Source organism: Zonotrichia leucophrys, chromosome 1, assembly GCF_028769735.1.
Source record: "Zonotrichia leucophrys gambelii isolate GWCS_2022_RI chromosome 1, RI_Zleu_2.0, whole genome shotgun sequence".
NCBI classification, from domain to species: Eukaryota; Metazoa; Chordata; class Aves; order Passeriformes; family Passerellidae; genus Zonotrichia; species Zonotrichia leucophrys.
In genome coordinates this window covers 111,847,178-111,869,982 of record NC_088169.1, presented here as the reverse complement: position 1 = coordinate 111,869,982, position 22,805 = coordinate 111,847,178, and the positions used below count along the sequence as shown (strand labels likewise).

General features: G+C 44.0%; 1 protein-coding gene across 2 annotated transcripts in view; it reads left to right on the top strand.

Moving 5' to 3' along the window:
• PTGFRN (prostaglandin F2 receptor inhibitor) overlaps positions 1–22,805 on the top strand; it is an 86,676-nt gene that overhangs the window by 56,191 nt on the left and 7,680 nt on the right. For both annotated transcript variants that reach the window (XM_064727514.1, XM_064727505.1), the window contains 3 exons: positions 1,323–1,748; positions 8,804–9,223; positions 18,521–18,628. In XM_064727514.1, the coding sequence (XP_064583584.1) occupies positions 1,323–1,748; positions 8,804–9,223; positions 18,521–18,628 (954 nt within the window). The remainder of the gene's footprint in view (positions 1–1,322; positions 1,749–8,803; positions 9,224–18,520; positions 18,629–22,805) is intronic.

The window sequence follows — 22,805 nt, the reverse complement described above, 5'->3', positions numbered from 1 at the left end:
GAATTCTAGCTTGTTTGCTACAATTGTTTTTATCCTCTGCATCTCAAGTCCAAAAGTGCATATGCACACAGAGTTTCCACAGCAGTTCTATTAAGATGCTTTATTATTATGGCTTGTTGGTGAGCTAAGCCTAAGTTTTAGCCTTGGATTGCCTTCTTTGTCCCAATTATAGCTTCAGTTAATTGTTTCTAGGAGGGCAAAATGCCAAGTAAAACATAAAGCAGGAAATAAATACAGAGTGCTGAGTACAGTTAGGCTGTAAAAGCCGTGTGATGAGTATTGGCCGAACAGTTGGGAAGCTGGTCATTTTTCTGAATTATAGCAGACAGCAAGACAAAAATATTCTAATACTAGTAAATAAATATGTATTTCCTTTGTGGTGTGAGGTTCTTGCTGTAATCTTTTTCCTTTACTATCTGTGTAGTCTGAGAGAAAATAGTCATGCAGCTCCCTTATCGCTTTTAGGCTTTGGGCAGCCAGCTATTTCAGATTTGAATACAACAGCCCCATTCTTAACCCGTGAAACTCAGGCACTGATTTTCCAGCCTGAGATATTCCAGCCTCACAGCTGCACAGTACATACTTCTCTATTCAGACTGTGAAGCTGTTTCTGATCAACACATCTTCAACTCTTATTCTACTTAGTATTTATTGATCTAGGTAGTATTTAAACTGCTGATCTCTGAAATTTACTGTGCTCAGCTCTTGGTGCTGCCTCTGGCCAGTGCCAGTGGTGTTCTGTGTCCCCTGGTTTGGGTGAACTGTTTGGCTGTTTTTTACCATTCTTAAGCTGTTGTAGAGACACAATGGGACGGTTAAGTGTGAAAAATAAGGCATTTCATGATGGGAGATGACCTCTTATCCTGGAGAGATATTGGGAAAATGGGATGTCTCTAGTCAGTCCAAAGCTAGAGGATAACCAGTGTCCTGCTGCAGGCTGCCTCAGGCATTTGACAAATGCAAAAGTGTCTGGTTGTGTTGAAATAGAACCCACAGGTGGGTTCTTGGGGACAGGCTTAAGAAGGGAATTATTTTGCTCAGCAAGATCTATTAGTCCTGGTTGTTCTGAAATGGTCTGACTAGACCTATGAAATGGAGTGTCTTGTTTGGAAATGCAGGCTTAGGGGTACCTGTGTCAGAGAGGTGCAAGTCTGGGAACCAGAGTCCAAGTTCCAAGGACTTGTGAGAAAAATGCATATTGTGGCACTTAGCTTGGATGCTAAAACTGGATGTTAGAAGTTAGTATATCTTTTAATTAAGTCTGACATTTTCTCCCTTCTTGTAGCTCCTAACCTCTTTCTTCTGTGTTTCCTCTCCTGCAGAGCCAGACTATGACGTGTTCCTGAACGCCTCTAAAACACCCAAGTTTTCAGATGACCCCACAGAGCTGAACTGCAGGATCACAAACGTCCAGGACACCGAGGCAAACATCCGCTTCTCCGTGTCCTGGTACTACCGGCAGCGCCTGCCCGGTGACGACGCGGAGCCGGAGGAGCTGCTGGCTTCCATGGATGCAGACTGGGCTCTGCTGCCTGGGGACAGGGCCAGAGAGAGGATTCAGAACGGGGAAATCATCTTGTCTAAAAAGTCTGCTGACACTTTCAGCTTGAGAATCCAGTGGACTTCGGAGAGTGACAGAGGGGATTATTTCTGTGTCATCTCGGCATGGAGCAGGCACCGCAACAACAGCTGGGTGAAGAGCAAGGATGTGGCTTCTGCATCTGTCAACATCTTCTGGGCTACACAAGGTAGGAACTTCACACCTGGGTGGCTGAGAGTAGGCTTCTCAGCCAAAAGGCCTGCTAGTGGGCTTTGGAAATGGGGTTCTGTGTTGGTGAAGGTTTAAAATCACTGTCAACTTGTGTAAAGGCCTTTTATCTGTGGAGGGGAATAACTGCTTTATTTTGCATCACTACTCCTTTATTTTACATCACTACTTGACCAGTTGTATGCAACAGTTTGGAGTGGAAATGCAAAGGAGAAGACACCATCAAAGGAGAGTTTCCATCGAGCTGCTGAGACTTCCAGGAGCTGGGCTGGAAGTGGCAGGGATGGCATCCAGCAGCATTGCTGTGGTTGTTGCCTACTTTTGTGACTTGGAGTATTTTAGGGTGCCTCTTGCTGCTAACAGCAGGGTTGTACTGAGGTGAAAAGAGCAATGTCACTTTGTCTTCTCTGTCTGGCAGTTTGGGAGCTGTGGTTTTATTTTTCTCTTCTACAAGCCTGTGTTTAAAAGGCGCATCTGAGGAAGTTCATGGGCATAGTACTACCAGAGTATCAAAAAATAAATGAGTAGCTGAACAAAGTAATTCAGTGGTTTGCTTGGATCTTGACCTTTTTTTAGGGAAAAGTGAACTAGCTCCGGTCAGTATTTAACTTTTTCTGGGAGCATTTTTAGAAGCTTAATAGTTACCTGAAGTTGCTTAACTCTGGTTTAAAATGGGATCTGTTTCCTGGATGTGCTGTACAGTGATACTGTTTTGGCTCAGAGTGAAGTCATGCAAGAGAGTCTGTTGGAGAGCATCAGAAAGGTTAGGATAACCTGGGATGCAATATCTTTGTCAAAAATCTGTGTTTAGCTAAGCTGCATTTATCTTGATAGACTAGTTTAACAGTATAGCTTAGGCATCCACAGGCAGAGAACTGTATTTCAGAGACAAGCAATTTGAAATAATTTTGAAGTTGTTTAGGGATAATCCCTGAACAGCAAATTGGAAATCTTCTGCTGTGATTCTTCTTCAGTGGAGACAGAAGTGATGCTCAATACTACACATGTGTGGTCCAGGGAAAGGTTTGGGGGTTTTTTTGTATGTCTGTTCGTTTGTATTTTTTTTTTACTCCTGAAGCTGACTTCTCCAGCAGGACTGAGAAGTCTCATTAATGCTGGATGTTGGTCACAATTAGTTGAGTGTTATGCCACTACACGGAGTGTGTGCATGTGCGTGCCAGTGTAATGGATCGTCGCCTTCGGAGCAGCTACAGAGACCAGCTGGAGTTGAAAAGTCTCAGCCTGTGTTGACATTTCTGAGGGAAAACAAACCGTGACAGGTGTGAACATTCCCTTGGTTCTGGTTTTGTTCCAGAAACTCTGCTAATTTTGCAGCACAAATGTAAATGTTATAGTCCCCGTGCTGAAAAGTACGTTCTGTTGGCAAAGCTTGGGGTTGGGGGATTTATTATGTGAAAGTGAGCTCTCCTAAAATACCTTCCCCTCCAGAAAAAGAATGTTATATGTATATGAGGTGGGGAGGGTGAAATATAGGTTTGATTTCCCCTTCTCTACCCCCCTCAACTCCCCCCTGAGCAGTGCAGCCCCGGATGCCTCTGTGTGTGCCCTGTCCCCTGCCACATCCTATTGTGTGAGCTGCAGACCCGGCTGCTGGGAGCCACCAGCTATGAAGGAGTTAATCTGCTGCTGCCTGTGCTCTCTGACTGTTGTTTTGACAAGTATCTCTGGTGATTTGAGTCCCTAACTGCTCCCAGTGCTTATAAAAGCCAGCAGCCAGGCTCCCACGTGTTTGCCTAAGGAGAGAAGAGAAATTTGCCTCTTCCTTGCATGGCTTATGCCTATACAGAGACTTTTCTTCCATCTATTTCATTGCTCGCATCTTCTTTGTTGATTTTAGAGCACTGCTTTGGGGGAGGATGTTGGAGAAATCTCACTTTGAAAACAATTGTTCTGAGTTCTTGAGAAAGGAGAAGTGGGTTTATATTGTGTCTGTGGGTCTTTCAGCAAAGATGGGTGTTCAGAGCCTTTATTCAAAATGTAAACATCATGTAAACATGTAAAAAACCCTTTTTTGTGCATTGTGTAATAAGCTGTGTGTTTGCCCATTTGAACTTGGGGTTTTATTGTCTCTGTTTTCTGTTTTATTCTATGGGGGCCAATAATGCTCGCACATCTTTCTGCTTACTCAGCTTTGCAAGTGCAGCCAATTGCTATCATAGATCACCATTGTTTTTGACACAGTCTGCCTGATATGTTTCTTTCCCCCTTCTACTTCTTCCCCTGCCAAGGTGACAAAGAAGGCATCTCTGTCTCATCTCAGAAATGAAAAACATCAGTTGTATTATGTTTTGCTTATTTAGAGTACAAATTGCAGTCAGTGAAAAGGGGTTAAGAAAGGGAGGAAACCTTTTGTCACTAGCTCTGGAAATTATTTTCAACCCAGAAAAAAGTTTGATATTCTAAAAGATAATTTTATTTATTTATTTGAATACGAGTTACATTTAGAACACAGATACTGTTTGCATTGAAAAAAAAAATCAATGCTTTTTTCCTAAACCAGTGTTGTCTACTTCAGATCTGCATGGAGCACTTAGCAGAAGAAAACATTATCTTTTAATTGAAATTCCAAATCCCATAGGTACTATTATTTGGGGTTTTATTAATACTTCTGTCTTTAATTTACAAAATAATTATATTTAACTTCATGTTACTTGTCCTAAATGTTTGCCTAGCCCTCCCATCACACTTAATTGGGAGCAAGGGTGCCCTAATCTTTCAGACAGTCCTGCAGATAGAGAGCAGATAATATTTCTGCCATTACTTTTATTGATCATTGCTGATGTACACAGGCACACAGTTCCCCCAAGGCACAGGGATCCCCATGGCACTGAGCTGGAGTGTGCCTGTGCCAGTTTGGCTGTAGGGACAGGAGTTGTGCAGTCAGGTGTGTGTTTCTGTGTTCATGTAGGCTGCAGTTGTACTTGGGGATGTTGCACAGCCACCTCCTACCATGGCAGAGCTGTCACTGCATTAATGCCTGCTGCATTCCCTGCACCTGCAGCCCCATCACTGCACTGGGGATGGAGGGGCCTTCACGAACACCAGGGTTCCTGTCAGCAGCTTCAAGCAGTGCTGTGAGGCTCCAACACTGATGTCAGCCCTGGCCGAAGTGCTGCTTTTCCAGCTGGAGTCAAAGCAGTGCAGGGAAGGTGTTTGCTGCTTATTCTAAAGTCTTCTTGCCCTTTTAGCTGTTGGGCTTCTCTAGAAATTTGCCTGGTGTAGATGAGGTGAAAACTGGTTTTGGTCACTGCCCAGGAAAAGCTCTTGAAGCTGAGCACACACTTTGTGGTGGAAGAGCAACAGGAGAATTACAGTGTGGCTTAACCACTTGGACTGGCCAGTGAGGGAAGGCAGAAGCTTGCACTGCCAAGCTCCAAAGTACAGTTTACTCAAATTTTATTTGAGTCATTTGGCCAGGATTTCTTCTGTTGCTAGCCCTCTGTCTTGGAGTAGTGCCCAAGCTTTGGGTATGGTTTACTTAGGAACTCTTCCCCTACTGCTTTCCAGAACAAACTGCAGATTGCAGCCTCCTGTATATGACCAAGCAGGGTGTGCTTTATTGTGCTTTTCATTCTTGGAGCTTTACGAGAAGGAGATGAGACTCCACATGGGACTGCAGGTGTGTATGCAGACAGGCAAGTGTGTGGAGTAGCGGTCAAGACACACATTGCTTCCTTGGCAATTCCCAAAGGATTAGAAATGAGACCTTAGGCTGCAGTTCTTGGAAGAAAACATTCATTTGACCTCTCTGGCTTATCTTATGCTGCAAGATCTGATGAGCAATTTCTGCTAACATAGGAAACATGAAGAGACTTTCCTTTCCCTCTTAATTTTCTGTGCAGATTACTGTTATTTCTAAGACAAGTGCCAGATCTTTGGGCTGCCCTCTTTTTCATAATGTGGACTCTCACACACACAGACAGCTACATGCTTCTCTAGGTGGGGGTGAAGGAGTGCTAATTACATTTCATCTGCTGCTACTGAAGGAGAACAATATTGGCACAGAACCAGCATATTAAAAATGGTGATCCAGGTTTTTCAGGTTGATAGGCTATGGAGCCTTTTTGTTGTTGTTGTTTTACTTTGCTACATATGCAGGTCTGTAATATTATGGCATATACAGAAAACATCCCTTTGATCTTTTTTTGACTTTGTTGCAAAAAGAAATATTCAGCACCTGTATGTGATGGGTTGTGTGTCCCCTTCTCTATTCTGTTCTAAATTTCTAATGGTCTTAACACAAGAGGGGGTGCCTCTGCCTTGTGTGTTCATCCAAACTCAGGGGTTTTTAAAGGTAGAAAAATGCTTTGAAAGAACTTTAATAAGAATATATCTCCTTGTTCTCAGTTCAGCATGTAATTTCTAACCCTTCTGGACTCTATCACTGTTCTCCAGCTGCATCTCTGGGCCTCAGTTGTTCTCTTCCACAAACTCTTACCAGTGGCATTTCTGCTGTTGTCCCATGCTGCCACCACTCCTTTCTCCTTTTCCTGTAGCAGAAATACTTAGGGAAAAGCATTTGCTATTGCCTTCAAATGGAAAACCAACAAAGGATGTCTAGGGACACAATTTACTCTGTCCTTATTAGGGACAAGACACTGCCCTTTGTGCTGCTGCCTGACCTGTGGCTCAGGGAGTGTGGAAGTTGAGGTGTTTGAATTTTGAAGTTCAGGTAGTAGGGAGAATTATCTCAGCTGTAGCTGAACTGCTGTGGACATGTGAGGGTGTTTAATATTAAGCACATACAACAGAGACCAAATGTAAAATTTCCTTTCTGATGTCTAGGACTCTGTGTTCTGATGTGAATACCAACAACATAAAGAATATTTAAGTAAGGAGGGATTTTTGCCCAGAGCCTCCTCATATGGCCTAGAAAGCAACAATATGTGCCAGAAAAGTATAACTGTTTGTGCTTCTGCTTTTGGGACAAAATATAATTGCCTACTATGTTCCTTAAAGTATGTGAAAAGCTGATTTGTGCTGGGCTCCTAAGTACTGCAGGAAATATCAGAGTCTCACAGACACAGAATGAGGACAAAAAAAAATGGGTTTGAAGACTGGAATTTGGTATCTGATGAGTCTTTTCACAAGGGAGAGGAGAATGACTCTGATGCTGTACAACTTCATTTGTGATTGTACCCCGAGTGCCTGAATGTGCAACTCTTGTATTGTCACTTGCTTAGTGGGTGGAAGTGTGAGGGGGGTTTGGTGTGGAGTATCAAATAATTCTGTGCTCAGCTGGACCACTAGAAGCATCTCAGCCTTCACTGCTCCTGCTGTTTCTTTATATAGCTTTGTACTGTGATCTGCTTTATACAGTACTGATTTAAAGTTGTCATACCGGGCTTCTCATCCTGTGGGCTGTGTTTACTCATTGTGAAAACTGCTGCTTGAAGGCAAAAGACTGCAAAATGTAATCTTGACAAGTATCTTGTTGCTCTTGTGGGGAGGACATAAATATTACTGCATTTAAGTTCAGTTTTGGGAAATGTGTTTCAATCTCGCCATTGCTTATTTCCCTGTTCCTGGGAAGTTTTGTCTTGCACAAAGAGGTTCTGTGGAGCTCTTTAATAGGTCTGCACTTTTTTTTTTTTAATAAAGGAGAGAAGGGAGAATATGGTGCAGCAAAGTAAGTCCAGAGAGTTGGATAGGCTGTATTTTTGCAATATTGTTATTCCTATGTATTCTGCCCCCAGCCCCCCCTTCCTTAAGAAGAACCATGATGTACAGAGTGTCTTTTCATCACAATGCCAGGAAACTAGCAACTCCCTTTCCTTTTATCTGATTCTGATTTCAGTCACTCCTCATTTTCTCAGTATCTCACTGTGAGCTTGTATTTGTGTGTCTTGGAGCTGTGCTCCGACATGTATAATTTTCCCAAACCCTGTAATTAAGGGATTCTTGGGATTGAGGAGACAGTAGAGAATGGAAGGAAACTAAGCAGTAAGTGCTGCTGGAATTCTTGATGTCAAATGGGAAATGTCAGCACTTCTGGTAGGCTTGTATGGAAGTCAATGTATGAGAAGCAAGGGGAGGAAAGACTGATGGAGGCAGAGGTGTGTGTGAATCTGTATGGGAGTGCCTGGGGTGGAGATTTCTGTTACACCGAATTTTGTCATGTGTTTTCAGCTGAATGTGTCTGGATTGCCGTTAGGAATGCCGTTAGGGTGGATTTTCAAGGGAAATAAAAGATACTACACTAAGTGCTGCCAATTTAGCAAGTGGCAGCTTTTGGCATTAGTCATGAGTATTTCAGCAGTGCCCTTATTACCCCATCACTGTGGGTGCTCTTCTAGTGCCAGTATAAAACTGGGACTCTGAATCTGTCACAGACATCTGTTATGAAAAATCCTTTCCTTAGGATTTTTCCTCCTGAGAAGCTGAGAGGCCTCAGGAACAAAATGTAAACATTGATTATCTGCTGCTGTGGAATGCAACAGGTGCATCTGGGATTGGCCTATGTTGGTTGTTTCTAATTAATGGATAATCACAGTGAGCTGGCTTGGACAGAGAGTCCGAGCCCCAAGCATTTGTTATCATTCTTTCTTATTCTATTCTTGGCTAGCCTTCTGATGAAATCCTTTCTTCTATTCTTTTAGTATAGTTTTAATGTAATATATATAATAAAATAATAAATCAAGCCTTCTGAAACATGGAGTCAGATCCTCGTCTCTTCCCTCATCCTAAGACCCCTGCGAACACGGTCACATGAATCTTGTCTACTATCTTTATTCTTGAATAAAGCAATCCCAGAGATCCTGTCTTGTGGCAAGCTGTGTATTCTGTGTGTTCAGTATTTGGTGTTTGTTTGAATTTGTGCATCTTGACCCAAACTGTTGTGTACTGTTGAGTAGCATTCTGGGGTGTCCACATGTTTAGATAAATGTGCTGGGATTTGTTCCTCCAGAAAAGAAACTTTGCCTGTCTGTGACCTCCCAGGTTTGATGGTGCTGCAGAAATACCCGAGCCTGTTTGTTAACTCTCTCTTGCCGCTTTATTTCCTTCCCTCTTCAGATTACACGCTCACAGTGGAGGCGGTGAAATTGAAGCCATTCTTTGTAGCAGGCCACACCTTTGAGATGACGTGCAAAGTGTCCTCCAAGAACATCAAGACGCCGCGCTACTCGGTGCTCATCACGGCCGAGAAGCCCCTGGCGGACCAGTCGAGTCCCAACGGCACCACCCGCATCATCTCCCTGAGCCAGGACTCGGTGGTGCGCCTGGAGGACTGGACGGACCAGACGCGTGTGGACGGGGTGGTGCTGGAGAAGGTGCAGGAGAACGAGTTCCGCTACAGGATGTACCAGACCCAGATCTCAGACGCCGGGCTCTACCGCTGCGTGGTGACCGCCTGGTCTCCAGGCGGCGGGGGCATGTGGCGAGAGGCCGTCAATGGCTTGTCCAACCCTATCCAGATAGACTTCCAGACATCAGGTTGGTACAGAACCTGGCAGACCCGTGTCTAAGCCAGACAGGGAGGGAATTCTGTGACGCTTTTCCATTGATTTCCCCGTGTCTCAGAAATATCTGCTCTTTGGAACAAATGGCATGATGGCTGAGAGCTGTGCGTGTCTTCTTTGGTGGTACTTGTGTCCTTTGTGCTATTGATTGTTTACAGAAAGATGTTTAATGAATTGGCTGTAATCATAACCCCTGGGTTTTTCTCTGCTAATGCAGCTTTTATGGTCCTGCAGGCTCAGAGCTCATTCTCAGTATGGAGCAACTGCTGCTGCATTTGCCAGCTGTATCACTAGATTGTTAGTAGCGGCTGCTCTGGAAGAGCATTAATATAAACTGGATTTCTGTTCCAAAACAGACTCTATTAGCATAGCATTAAATTCCCTCAGCACACCTCACTGTTGATGTAATTGCAGAAAATGGCCAGGTCAGGGTAACATTTCAGCCATCTCAGTAAGTGTATCCTGCCACTGCAAGACCTTAGAGGTCCCTCGTGGCTGAACTACAAAGCTCCACAAATTGGAAGGAATTTCAGTACCCAGAAGGACATCCTGTTCCTCAGTTGCTTGCTGAAACCCTTACCTTCAGCTGTAACTAAGCCTGCCTGTTGAGACTTTTCTATAGAAATGTGCCTGTCCTGATACTGTGTTGGAGGGAGGGAGAGATGGATGGCATTGATTTGGATCATCAGGGATGCATATTAACTCTGACTTCTGTCATGTTGTATTGTTGGGAAGTGCAGTGGGAGCTGTTTTTATAACAGTGGTGCATATATGAGTGAAGGGCTCCTCTCATGATTTGATAAACCAGGCTGGTGGGGTTTTGAGCTGGTGGGGCTTTCATGCTCATATTCTGCTGGTAGTAACAGGCTGTAGCATATTTAGGAGACATGTCTGCGTGTAGGCAAGAGCAGCCTGACTTCTGGCTGCATCCACAGCTAAGGTAATTATTCTAGGTGATGTGGTTCCTAAGATCTGAGCTTGCTTATATGGCTCACTGGGAAAAGGACAAGGGCTGACCATAGGACAGCCTGGCAATGAGGACATCACTCTGTAGGAAGCTTTGAGATGTAGATTTGATCTAAGCTGGCCAGACAGAGGACATTGACTCAGCTTCTTTCAGTTCTAGGTAATTTCTGAAGATGGTTTAGTGGGCTGCAGTTTTAGCCTTATTACTCTTCATATCTGGGTCAGACACAGTGGGAGAAATCTGCACACCACCCTACCCTGCCTCTCCAAGCTCCTATGCGGAGGCTTTCCTGCACAGTGCAAAGTGGTGGTTTGTGCCTCTCCCAATATTGCTGGTCTTGTGTCACTTTGAACTCCCATCCAGAAAGTTTGTTGGGATGCTTTGACACGCAGGGTTCAGAGGGAAACTTGCAAGCAATGTGAGGGAGGGAAGCGTGCGTGTTGTAGTCTTGGCTTCTCTTTGCTGCCAGCCTCTCCTCCCAGCCCCTCCACCCAGATAGGATTTCTGGAGCATGGAGTGAAGAAAGGGAGGCAGCGTGTAGAAGTGCCCTGGGAATGTGTGAATTCCAGTAGCAGGGCTGGAGCAGGGGGAGGGATGGTCCTGAAGCCCTGTCAGCCTTTCATTCTTTACCAAAGAATGAAGAAAGAAATGAGATCCCAGGCACAATTTGCTGCAGTGCTATTTCCCAAAATAATCTTGGCATGTAGCAAAATCTGTTTTGAAATACCTGCAATTTTCTTTAATTGATGGATGAACTTTGTGTCCTTCAGTTGTTACTCAGATATCCCTGCTGGATATTCACCTCTGGGCACGATGAGAACATGTGATGAGTACAGTTAGAATGGACTAACTCTGGAATTATTATTTGGGAAATCATCTGGAATTAAGTACACAAGACAGAAGATGTTTCATGGGTGTGTTACTTTGGTTTTGTGTGCTGAAGCCTCCTGTCTTTGATGCAGACTGAGTCAGGGAGCCAGAGGTAAATGGCAAAGCTGTGGAGCAGCTATGAAAGCACAGCTCAGATATCACACCCTTCTCTTGCATCCTGTGGCACAAGCAGCTGTCAAACTTGTTCTTCAGAAAAAATAAGTTGGTGCCAGAATTTCCCTAATGGGCATAGTGAAAGGCAGAACTGCTGCGGGAGCTAGTTATTTGTCAGGAAAATTTCCTCAAAATTGGAGGGAAGATACTAACAGGAAAGGTGCAGGAAAAAAAGAGGGGCATGCAGCTCTCCAGGCAACTGGAAAAAAACCCCCAAAACCTGGGGAGAAGCAGTGTGCTAAATCCTGAGTTGTAGGGAGCGTGGGGTGTGGTATCTTATGAGTGCTTGTCCCTAATAGGAAAACTGTTAAGGAGTCAATTGCACTGATTTCTCAAAGTGTAACAGAAAGACAACTTACCTATAACTGCTGGAGGAAATATATACAGCAGTGTAATTTTGAAAAATAGGATGTATTCCAGTCTCCTCCAAACTTTGAAATCTTGGGCTTGGGCAGCATTTTCAGCTTCCATCATGGCTGTTGGAGTGGGGAGGGGATCAATAAGGAAGCAGCATTTTCAGCAAAAGGAAGCCCTTAAAGGGTTTTACGTGAAGCTTTTATTCCTAGGAGGAATTTCTTTCTCAGTTGTTTTTATTGATTCCCCTTTGATGGGGGATGGTGAGGCTTGCTGGGACTGGGAATCCTTCTCTCTCATTTGACTCACTCCCAGATCTCTCCGAGCTGAGTGATGTTTCAAAGAGCAGTTTTTAAGTGTGCATACACCCTGTGCCATGTGATCTCTCTGAGTGGCAGAGCTTTTCATATGTGAGCTGGGGACTGCACACATGTGAAACTTCAGTGTTTCCTGCCACAATAGGCTTGAAATGTGGCAGTGCTCTGAAATGTTTTTCCATGAACATCTGTGGAAAATGTCTTGCTCAGATTCTTTCCATTCAGGGCAGAACTTGCTGGCTGCAAGCAGAGATCTCCTCTCTTCTTTCTCCACTTGCTCTTGCAGAGGGGCGTATTTATTCAGTTTGGTAATGATCTGAAATGTTAATGTAAAGGCATTTGTTTGAAATGCCCTGAACTGAAAAAAAAGGAAATGTGGATTTTGTCCACTGGACCACGTGAACTGGAAGTGAGGGTGGGGGAGTGTGGTGAGGAGGAGCCTACTAGGCCATTAGTTTTCAAATATTCAATCAATGGCAGATTGTTCTCTGCTGGATATATTTTAAGACCAGAGGGGATCTTGTGAATCTTTTGGTATGACCTCATGGATAACATGGATCACTAGACCAGTTTCATAAAACGAATGCCTTCTGTATGTCCAGCTGCTGTAAGCAAAATAAGCTTATCTGGTGGGCAGGGAAAGCTGTCCCATGTGAAGAATTTAATATTCCTCAGTGCTTTTTTGTTTTTCTTCCCAGTGTAGGACAGAGAGGTTCTGCTATGTCTTTTTTAAAAGGTTGCCCAGTGATGTGAGGAACAAGAGCAGCTGCCAGTGCCTGTCTTGAAATGTTCTCTTAATTTCATTGCACATTTTCTACTCCAGTGCATCCTCTCTCCTCCTGAGCTATTTGTTGATGCATGTGTACAGATCCTTCCTTTCAGCCTGGAACACACCAGTCTTCTGTCCCTTGTGTTCTTCTCAAGCCAGTGCATGAAGACAGCTTCATAAACTCTGTTTGGCATATGTCCTTTAATCTTCAAACCCTTTCACCATGAATTGGGCAACCCAGGTTGGTGTTTAGAATCTGTTTGCCCACCACACACTCTCAGGATTTCCACAGAAGTGACTTATTTTCCTTTCCCTTGAAGGAAACAGGGAGAAGGAAGCTTTTAATCTCATGTTGAGAAGTGTATTGTGTGAGAGATCCATTTGGAGCTTGGCTGTGCTCTGACTGTCTCTGCTCTGTGCCATTCAGCAGAGGGTAGAAAGTTCTGGAGAGGCAAAAATAAAAGAGAACTTGTAAGGGAAATATCTCAATGAAATCTTCCACTCTGGATTACATCTGCATGTGAGCTCATTGCACAGCAATGTATTATCGTCCACTTTGGAAAAAGCTGAGATAAACCAAGAGCTGCTGAAATATGAGCTGAGGATTGATGTTGAGCTTGCAATTAAAATGAAATGATGCCCTGCAATGACCCCAAGAGATACTCAATTTCAAGAAGGGCGAATAGAAAGATTCTTAAAGGAAAGAAGGCTTAATCACGGAAATGAATGAAAAGCAGCGCAGCAGAAACTCTTTGGCAGGAAAGGCTGGTATTTTCCAGCCACTCTTAATGGGCAGGAACATGCTTTGTCATTGTGTGCCTTTGTGCCTGTGTGCATTAATTTGTAGCTGGAAGTAGAAACCACAGACTTAACTACTGAGGGCTTCTTCCAGTAACAGCCATTATGGGGCTGGGGGCAAAGCTTGTTAGGGAACAGCTTCACGGAGAAACTGGGAAAGGGCAGGGGTCTGAAAAAGTGAAGGTGAAGAAACTTATTAACTGGAGAGAAGCAGGTCATGGAATTCTCAGTTGAAGAGTGAAGGATTTGGTGCCAGGGCAGAGATGAGTAATATTTTGGACGATGCAGAGCTCGTGGGTTGCATCAGTTGTTTTCCCTGTTGTGGTCTGTGGTGCTGTGTGATTGGAAGCAGGGCAGCTGTGTGCTGGAATTCCAGTCCCCCTGGTCAGTAATGGCCTGGGCTTCCTGGGGGGAACAGCCTGCCCCAGGTCTCTGTTGTCAGATTACTTGACCTTTCTCTTCTCTATTTGGCTGGGAAATAAAGCTCTTGTCTGTGGGGAGACTGTACCTTGTTTCTGTAGAGAAGCACAGGGTAAAATGATAAGCAAAGAAGACAAAACATCACCCAGGACCCTAGAACCTCTTCTGTTACAAAACTGGATTTTAACTGGCTCTTGGTTATTCTCTTTAAATCTGCAAGAAAAATGGGAAAATTAAAGTGTTTGGATTACTGAGCAGGGAAGGAAAGCAGGGAGAAAGTGGGGTGACATCAGGTAAAGAGGGCTCAGAATTTGTCTTAATCCTGAAGTCGAGTAAATTGCCTCGATCAACTTGAACTCCTCTTTTCCACCCTGCAGCCCCTTCAGTGTGAATCTGATTGAGCACAAAATATTAAACAAATCTTGGTTCAGCTTACAAACACCTTTTCCTTTCACTTTTATGTGTAGAGAATTAGCATAGCACTTTTTAGCTGAAAACTGTACCACTATAGGGTCTGGCTCCTGGAGTTACCTTCCTGGTGACATGAAATCAACAGTTTGAGCACTGAGATCTATTATAAAAGGGAACATTCAGAGAAAAGTACACTGAAGAAATCCTGGTTCTGGAACCTGGTTTCTCTTAAGCACTTCTGGATTTGTACGAGTAAACTTCTGACCTCAATTTCTTCACTTTCTGTTTAAAGTTGTGTAGTGTTTTTCAAGTGTTCAGAAGTCAAGAAATACTCTGAAAACTCTTACCATCCTGACTGCAGATGCTTTTTAATATAAAATTGTTATTAGTTAAATAGGGAAGAAAACTTCTTTTAGGTGTTTTATCTAAGCTTACGTAAGGCCTTATTTATAGTGAGGAGCAGATATTTTGACTTATTTTAAATCAAAGTTCTCAGCAGAACATGGCAATTTATGATGCTTAGCTCTTAGAATTGGGAGTGCTGGTTTGTTTTGTAAATCTGTGCTCTTTAATTTCCAAATTACCTGAAGGAATGACACTTATCTTCAAATCTGAAGTTATTAAAATCCAGTTATTTCTCAGCTTTCAAGCTCATGAACAGCTTTTCAGCATTTAACTTTGCTTTGTTCTTGATGAGTTTTACAGGTCATGCTTGATCTGTCAGCCCTGCAATTGAAACTAAACTCTGCTTTGTTTATTCTCCCGAGTGACCACTAGGTGCCAATTACAGTATTTCAAACTGTTAAATGCAGGTGGCAACGATGGCCAAAGCCACATCATCTGTTATCTGCAGAGTTCTGTTTTTCTCGGTGTTAATGTAGCATGAACTCATATCTCAGAGAAGGAGAGAGTTCCTGTCACCTCCCCAACCCTCCCAGTGACACTGAAGTGCTTGAGCCTGACGGTGCTGAGACCCTGGGCCAGTGTCATTTTTTTTTTGTTTGTTTGTTTGTTTCTTTTGTTTTGTTTTGTTTTTTGTTCGAGGGCAAAAACTCGAGAAAAGTGTATTTGAGTTTTGTGTTCTGAGCCTTGCTTGTCATGGTCCAGATCCAGAGCTTCTTGAACACTGGGTGGGGGAATGGGGCACACAGCCTTCTGTCTTTTCAGGCTTTTTTAAGGGGGACAATAAATCTCTGAAGGTGCTTTATTCTGTCCTTTCATGCCTGAGGGCAGCCTGAGGCCCAGGATCATGTGGGCAGAAGTCCTGAGATACACCCAAAGAATATATAACCCTAGGAAGCTGCAGCCACACAGTTTTCGAGGCTGAACTGAGGAACTGTCACTGCAATTAATCTTGCTTAGGTTTTAATAAATAATTAAATGTTGTTTTCCCTCTTCAGCTGAACAGGGAAGAACACAACCCCCAACACACCTCTTGACTATTGATATCCAGTGCTAGCACAGGACAGTGATTTCTCCCTGGAGGCAGAAAAGGTAATTTGCAAGAGATGTTGCCTGCTAGGGAAATACCTGAAGGGAAAGAACTGTTTGTGCCTTACCAAGGGAAAGCACAATCCTGAAATGCCAATGCAGCTGATGCCTTGGAGCCTTCCTGCCTGGGAAGTTTTGGCTTTGGTGTGGGAGGCTCAGTGGAGAGGTGCTTGGTGACCCAAACTGAGGAGTGTGTTGGGAGTGCTGCATTTCCATGGCTGAGTGACCAGCCAAGCTCAGCTTTTACCCTTGTGTCATCCAGTGGCCAGGAATGCTCTGACTCTGCTCCACACCAGTGGTTTGTTGGTTTGCCAGGGTTTAAAGGCAGTGTCTGTTCAACGCAGGATCCACCTGGACTTTCAGCCTAGAAGTAAGGCCTGAAAAATCCCATGTGCCCTCTTGTTTAACCTGCCAGGGGCAAGGTAGCCCATCCTTAGCCTGACAGAGCTGGAACCATGCAGTTCATCTCTCTTGCCCAACCCCTCCCAGCATCCAGCCTGTCTGCTGGAGCAGGGCATGTCCTGTGTTCCTGATGGGATGTCACCTCACCTGCTGCAGGATGGACTGAGGATAGACTGAGCTATGGACAGTATCAGGATTATTGTGGTGCTGTTGTGCCTTTGATCAGTGCAGCAGAGGGACTGTGCTGGGAATGCAGGGACATTGCTAGCACATTTTGACAGTCTCTTTATTTCTTTTCTCTGACAGTTCACACACAGCTTGAGACTTTTCTGCTTTTAGTTGGCTGGAGTGTCCTGATCCGTGCTGCCTTTAATCCCCTAGGACCTTGAACTTCTGTCTGCCCAGCTCTGAACAAGAGGATGGAAATGTCTTGATTTATCAAATAATCAAATAGATTGCAAGGAGAATATAGATTGGTGTGTGTGTGTGAATGTCAGGAAATAAACTGAATTCACACAAAACCAGTTGAGATAGATGCTGAGGAAGCATTCAGATTAATCTCTGTTCATCTCCTGGGAAAAGGATCCCATCATGCTGAGCTTAAGTTAGGGCTGCAGCCTGCTTGTGCAGTCACTACCTGAGCAGCTGATCTCAGTATTTTGGGTCTCTTGTTTCCTTAAATGTGTTCTAGCATAAACATGTAGGAGTCTTGGTTGGTAATCCATGTATAGCCTCTATTGCATCTCTACCACCCTTTTATCCTTGTTTGGGGGGGTAATTTGCAGTGTTAATTTTAAGAAAAATCTTCTAGTGTCAAGCTCTCAGATTATATGTCTGCATACCACCCTAGTGTACAAAAGTACAACTGCTTCTGGGGCAGAGGAGAGGGCTGGTGGAAGCTGGGGGAGAGGGGATTTTGAAAGCTGGAGAGGTAATAATTCCAACTACAGTGAAAAATAAATTTCTTAGTGTGCTGTGTGTTTTCTGTTGACCAAAACAAGCCAGGCCCTTGCAGTCTAGAAAGATTGCACCAAAAATTATAGCTTTAGCTTCATGATACATCCAAGTTTCTTTCCAAAACCTCAGTTTGGGAGTGATGTGGTAAGTGTGTGCCATGTGGTGAGCTATCAGTGTAGAAACCTGTTGAGAGGGCATGGCACAAGTGGGTTGTTTTGGATGATTTCCTGAAGTGTTCTTCATTAAAAGCATTGTTTGCCACTGATCATCACTGGATTTGAAATTTAGGGTTCGTGTAGTAAAAGAGTGGAGGAGAGCAAATAAACAGACTTTTTTTTCCCTCCCAAGCCACCCTTCTCTGCTTGTTGTTGCTGCTGCTGTGCCAGAAGTCGGTGAGCCAGGTAATAATGGGAGTCTAGGGAGTGTAAAAAGGGTTACTTCTTAATCTGAGTCCCAAGTTTCTTCTTGGCTTCCCTGGCTCTGTCCCCCAAAGTCATCCCGGAGGTCACTGTTGGGATCAACTTTCCTTCTGTTCACTCCTTGATTAGTGAGAAGTCACAGAGGCATTTTGGTACATTCTTCAGTTTCTGCCCTGTGAAATAGAGAGCATTAACAGTGCTGGCATGTCTGAGGAGTTGTGATATTCTTACTTTTGCACTAGAGATGCAGCTGTTGTCAAAATTTAGAGAAGTTTTGAGGATTTTAACCTATGCATATCAGAAGTCTTTTAAAACATCACAGTGTTGTCATGGGATCTGAGTATTTCAAAACAGCCTAATGGTTTTCATTGATACCATCACCACTTTGCAGCTGAAGGAGTTACTGTACCCTTGGGCTTTGAGACATCTTCAGAAGATGCTATCTGTGGCAGAGCCTGAAGGAAAACCCACAGAAAAGTATTATCAGATGCACTTCTTGTATTGTCTGTTCCAGTGTAGAACCATTGGTATTGTTAAGATACTGTTTTGCTTTGACTTGAATTCCTATTGACAGCTTCAACAAAAAGATCCATTCTGGATTGGCCTGAAGATCTGAACTCCCATGCTCTTAAAGGAGTCACCAGTGGAAGACCAGCTCCTTTTGTGCTGGAGAGCAGGAGGCAGATTGGGGCAGCAGCCTCTGTGTTGGGTGAAAGGTCTGGTGCTTTGGGTACTTTGTTTTAGTACAGGATTAAATGGCTAACAATGAAAAACTATTTTACAACAAACTTGAATGGCTGCTTATCCCTACTTCAGAGCTCTGTCTCCACAAACTAGGAGAGAATACTTCAAAAATGTGCAGGAAAGGTGTTGGACATTGAAGTAAAGCCTGTCATGAATAATTGTGGTTGCTCTTTTCTAGGTCCTGTGTTCAATGTCTCGGTGCATTCTGACAGCCCCACGATTTACCAGGGTGAGGTGGCAGATTTGCTGTGCATCGTCACGATGGAAGGAATGCCACTCGAGCCAGGTACTTCAGCAAAATTATTTCACCTGTAACTCATTTGCCTTCAGAAGTTACAGCCCCATGTCCTTTCAGTGAGGCTGGAGAGCTGAGAACCAACAATTCTGTAGAACGGCATAAAAGCAGGACAGTGTGCTTGTTTTTACACAGCTCCATTTAAAGCAAGTTTGGATTTTTTTCATTTTACTTCCTGAGGGAAGAGGGACAAAAAATATTCTTACCATCCAATCCCCCTCTGCTGTCCCCACCAACTGACCCCATGCAGGTCATCTCAACCTACATCCATCAGATGGGCCATGAAAACTATTCCTATTCCCTTTAAGTGGAAAGGAGATCCATTGGTTAAACCATTTAGAAGAAAATGGTCATCTGTAAAGAAATCTTAGACAACTGGCCATTCAGCTTCTTACTTCAGAGTGAATTTAAGGCTTAAGGTAAATCTAAAAATCATAATAATTGACTGCTGCAGCCTAAATGCCAAAATGAATGTTCATTGCCTTCAGAGTTGAGCATCCTTTTTTATGTGGAAGAAAGAAATACAGTACCTAGTTCCTGTGGGAAGAGTAGCAGACACAAAAGCAAATTTTTATGGAGAGCTGAAAAATTCAGAAAATTGCTCAAAACCTAGCTGCTTGCCAAGCATTGTCTGAGCTGCTTTTCATCAAAATGCTGTGAGAGTAACTCTCTTTCTTATACCCAAAATTTGGGTTTGGAGTCAGTTGAGTCATTATGTATATGGATATAAGCATCTCTTTAAAATAAATCTACTAATATATATGTAAATATATATATATGTGAATATATCTAAATATAAAGTTGCCATGATTTATGCCAAACTTAAAAGCCTACACATAAACCACTACAAAAGAGGTGCTGTGCAGAAAATATTACTTATGATGTAGTGGCTGATGAGATGAGGTACCAGGCTTAGTAAAGGCCCATCACTTTGAAATTACAAGATGTCTGTTCTACATTAAATCTGAGCGTGGCAGGGAAGCAATTTGCCAGATTACAGTCGTGTGCTGCCTGTGAAAAAATGATAGAAGTCTGTAGATTGTATTATTGAAATGCTTGGTAGGGAGGAAAAGCTGAGTAAACCTTATTGCTGTCAAAAGACCCACAGCCTGGGATATTGGGCACAGCTGTGCATCCACCTCAGCCTGTCCTGTGGCTTCTGCTCTGCAGGAAGCCTCTTGCACGTTGAGGTGTGCTCAAGCTCTTGGAGGGATTGTTGTGAGGCAGTGCCCAGAGCGGCTGCCTTCCTTTCCAAAGCAATAATTGCTGACAGGGAGCAGCTGCTGCTTCTGCTGGTGCTCGACAGCCTCAATGAGCTCTGCGTTGCCTTGTGAAAGAGGCCTCAGCACCCCTGACTCACTTAAAACTTGAAAACTGGGACACAACAAGTTCCATGTGAATATGAGGAGGAGCTTCTTTACTGTGAGGGCGACCACACTCTGGAACAGGTTGTCCAGAGATGTTGTGGAGGCTCCTTCTCTGGAGAGATTCAAAAGCCCTCTCGACAAAATCCTGTGTCATGTGCTCTGGGATAACTCCTGAGCAGGGAGGTTGGACCAGGTGACCTCCAGTGATCCCTTCCAGCCTCAACCATGCTGTGAAAAGAGGCTGCTTAGTAGAAGTGGGGCTCTCCTGTCAGAACTTCACTGCAGTTGGGTTTGGGATGGGTTTGTGTGTATTTGGTACCTTGAGACTGGAAGGAACATGGACAGTATAAGGATAATCAAAAAGGTGTTGCCTTTTGAGGAGCTGCTCATAGCAGCACAGTTAAAACTTAACTTGGCAACTTCACAAGGGTTTGTGGGTGTCTGTTGAATTGATAGATTATCCCTGGAGCTGGAGGTGACGCTGTTTCCAGCAGTCATGGGCAACCAGAGCAGATTCTTAAATGTCAGCACTGTAATCTGTTCCATGGCTGGGTAATGTCATCTTGGACATGGCAGACCTCTGTGGTGTTTTTTTTATCTTGTTTCTTTCATGTTGGTGGTTTGTTTGGTTTCTTTCTTTTTCAGTCTGTAATGGGGCAGATGAGGCACAGAAAAGTAAACCTAGGCTGGAGTAAAATGTGGCATTATGGCAGGCTTTGAGGGGACTTTTCAGTCCCTGCTCTGAGCCCCCAGTTGCAGGATGGGCAGGATTTAGGGCCTAACCAGTCATGCTGTGTGGTGAAACACAGTCCTTGCTGGTCCTCTGGATGCAGATGCAGGGAACAGCTGGAATTGATGCAGGGTGTGCAGACTTCCCTCATCCATCTGCCTTCCTGGCCTTGGGAGCTGGAGGGGGCTGATGGAGCAGGTTAGAGGAAGGGATTGAGGGCTTGTATGGTAGCAAACATGTAGTTCCTCACTGGTAGCCTTATTCCTCTGTGTCCCATCCCTGATCTGTCTTTATGCTGTGTCACTATCACAATTTAATTCACAATCGGAATGGAGGACTTGCTTTTTAAATTAGTGCCAAGTGTTAGACAGACTGTGAAAATACAGGGCTGTCTCATCCCACTGGGGACATGAGGCACGCTGTTAGGGAAAGCCTACACCTGGCATTTAGAGAAACAAGGCAAGAGTTATCAGCATCTTCTGGAAGAAAACAGATGACTGCAGTACAGACATGGTCATTCCATTTGGGAATGTGATGAGAAAGGACAAAAGAGCAAATGCATTTGACTCCCTTCTGAGGGGCGTGGTGGCTTTCAAGGCCGTCTGTACTTCTTGTGTCAGTCTGCTGCAGGGCTGTGGTATGGGATCCCCTGTGAGCAGAGGAGGAGCAGGATGTTTCCCAAGATATCCTGTTAGATGCACATCCTTTGGATGTATTTGGTATGCCAGCCAGCTCTGCTCTTGTGCACACAGACACTCAACTTTGCAGGCATGCATGTGCATTAGTATGTATGCCTCCTGTAGTACATTGGTTTCAGGGGCTACCTCTTCTCCCTCTTTGTATGCACAATTAAAAATATTAGTACTTTCAAGGAGCTGAAGAAAAGCTGAATGACCAGTTATCTTTGTCAGTGCCATTTGTTCATTAGATTGATTTTTTTAAAAATTTTTTTATTCCAGAGGCATCACTTATGGTTTGAACCTTTTTTCTGGTAGAGGCAGCTCACAATGCTTCCAGTGTGTGTTTGTGGGAAATTTTCAAAGGGTAGAAAAGGTTTTGGCGTGACTGCTACATGCTTTAATTTCCTCTGCTTCTTTGAGACCCTGCTGAAATCGAGTGTGTGTTACTAAGCCCAGTACATGGCAGCAACTGCTCCTCTAAAGAAGTGCTCCTTTGCTTTGGCAGCTGTGCTTGGTGTTTGGAATTGGTACGAGGGGAATATGTGTGTGTGTCAGTGGGGAATAGTAGTTCTTCTGTGCCCTGAAGATATAAAAGCTGCTTCTGATACTTCTGTTGAATACACATTTTCACAAATGATCTCTCTAGACTTCCCAGATCACCCATTCTTGGGTTGTATGCTTAGGGATTTAAGAGTATTACTTACTGTGTCTGAAAGGAGATGTGGGGTTTTTTTATCTGCTCCAGCCAGACCCAATGAGCGCTCTGGAGAATTTAACAAAACCAGCTTGTTTACCCCTTATATGGCTTGAAGTGGTTTGCTCAGCTCTCTAGGAAGCCCTATTCAACCTCATTTAAATGTAGTAAACAAAAAGGGTCTCAAAATTGGGATTCAACACTGTAACAGGATGCTGAGAGAGCTCCATTCTAAGCAGTGGAAGTGTATGGTTCCTAAGAAGCTGGTCTAGAAATAGGATTCCCTCTTTTGAGGAGTGATTGGTCAGGGAAGTAGCTAAGACCCAGACAGCTTAGCCCTGTGTGTCAAATCCAAATGTGCCTAAAGATGTGCTTTACATGCTGATGATCCTCACTGGCTGAGGAGGAGAGGAAGCACGGCAGCACTGCTAACTCTGCTCCCAGAGCTCTCAGAGGGCAGCTCCCAGTGCTCTCTGTTCCTTTAGGGTGCATCTCCTGGTGGCACTGAGGTCCCTGATGCCCTTGTGGGCACTGGGATGTGACACTTCACTGTGTCCCACACTACTGAATGTGGCACAGACAGAAGCAGGAAAAGAAACCTTTGTTGAGTGGGAGTGTGGTTCTTGAAGTGGAGTTTTTGTAGATTTGGGTCAAAAATTGAGTGGCTCATCAGCATTGATGCAAAGTGTGTGGAAGG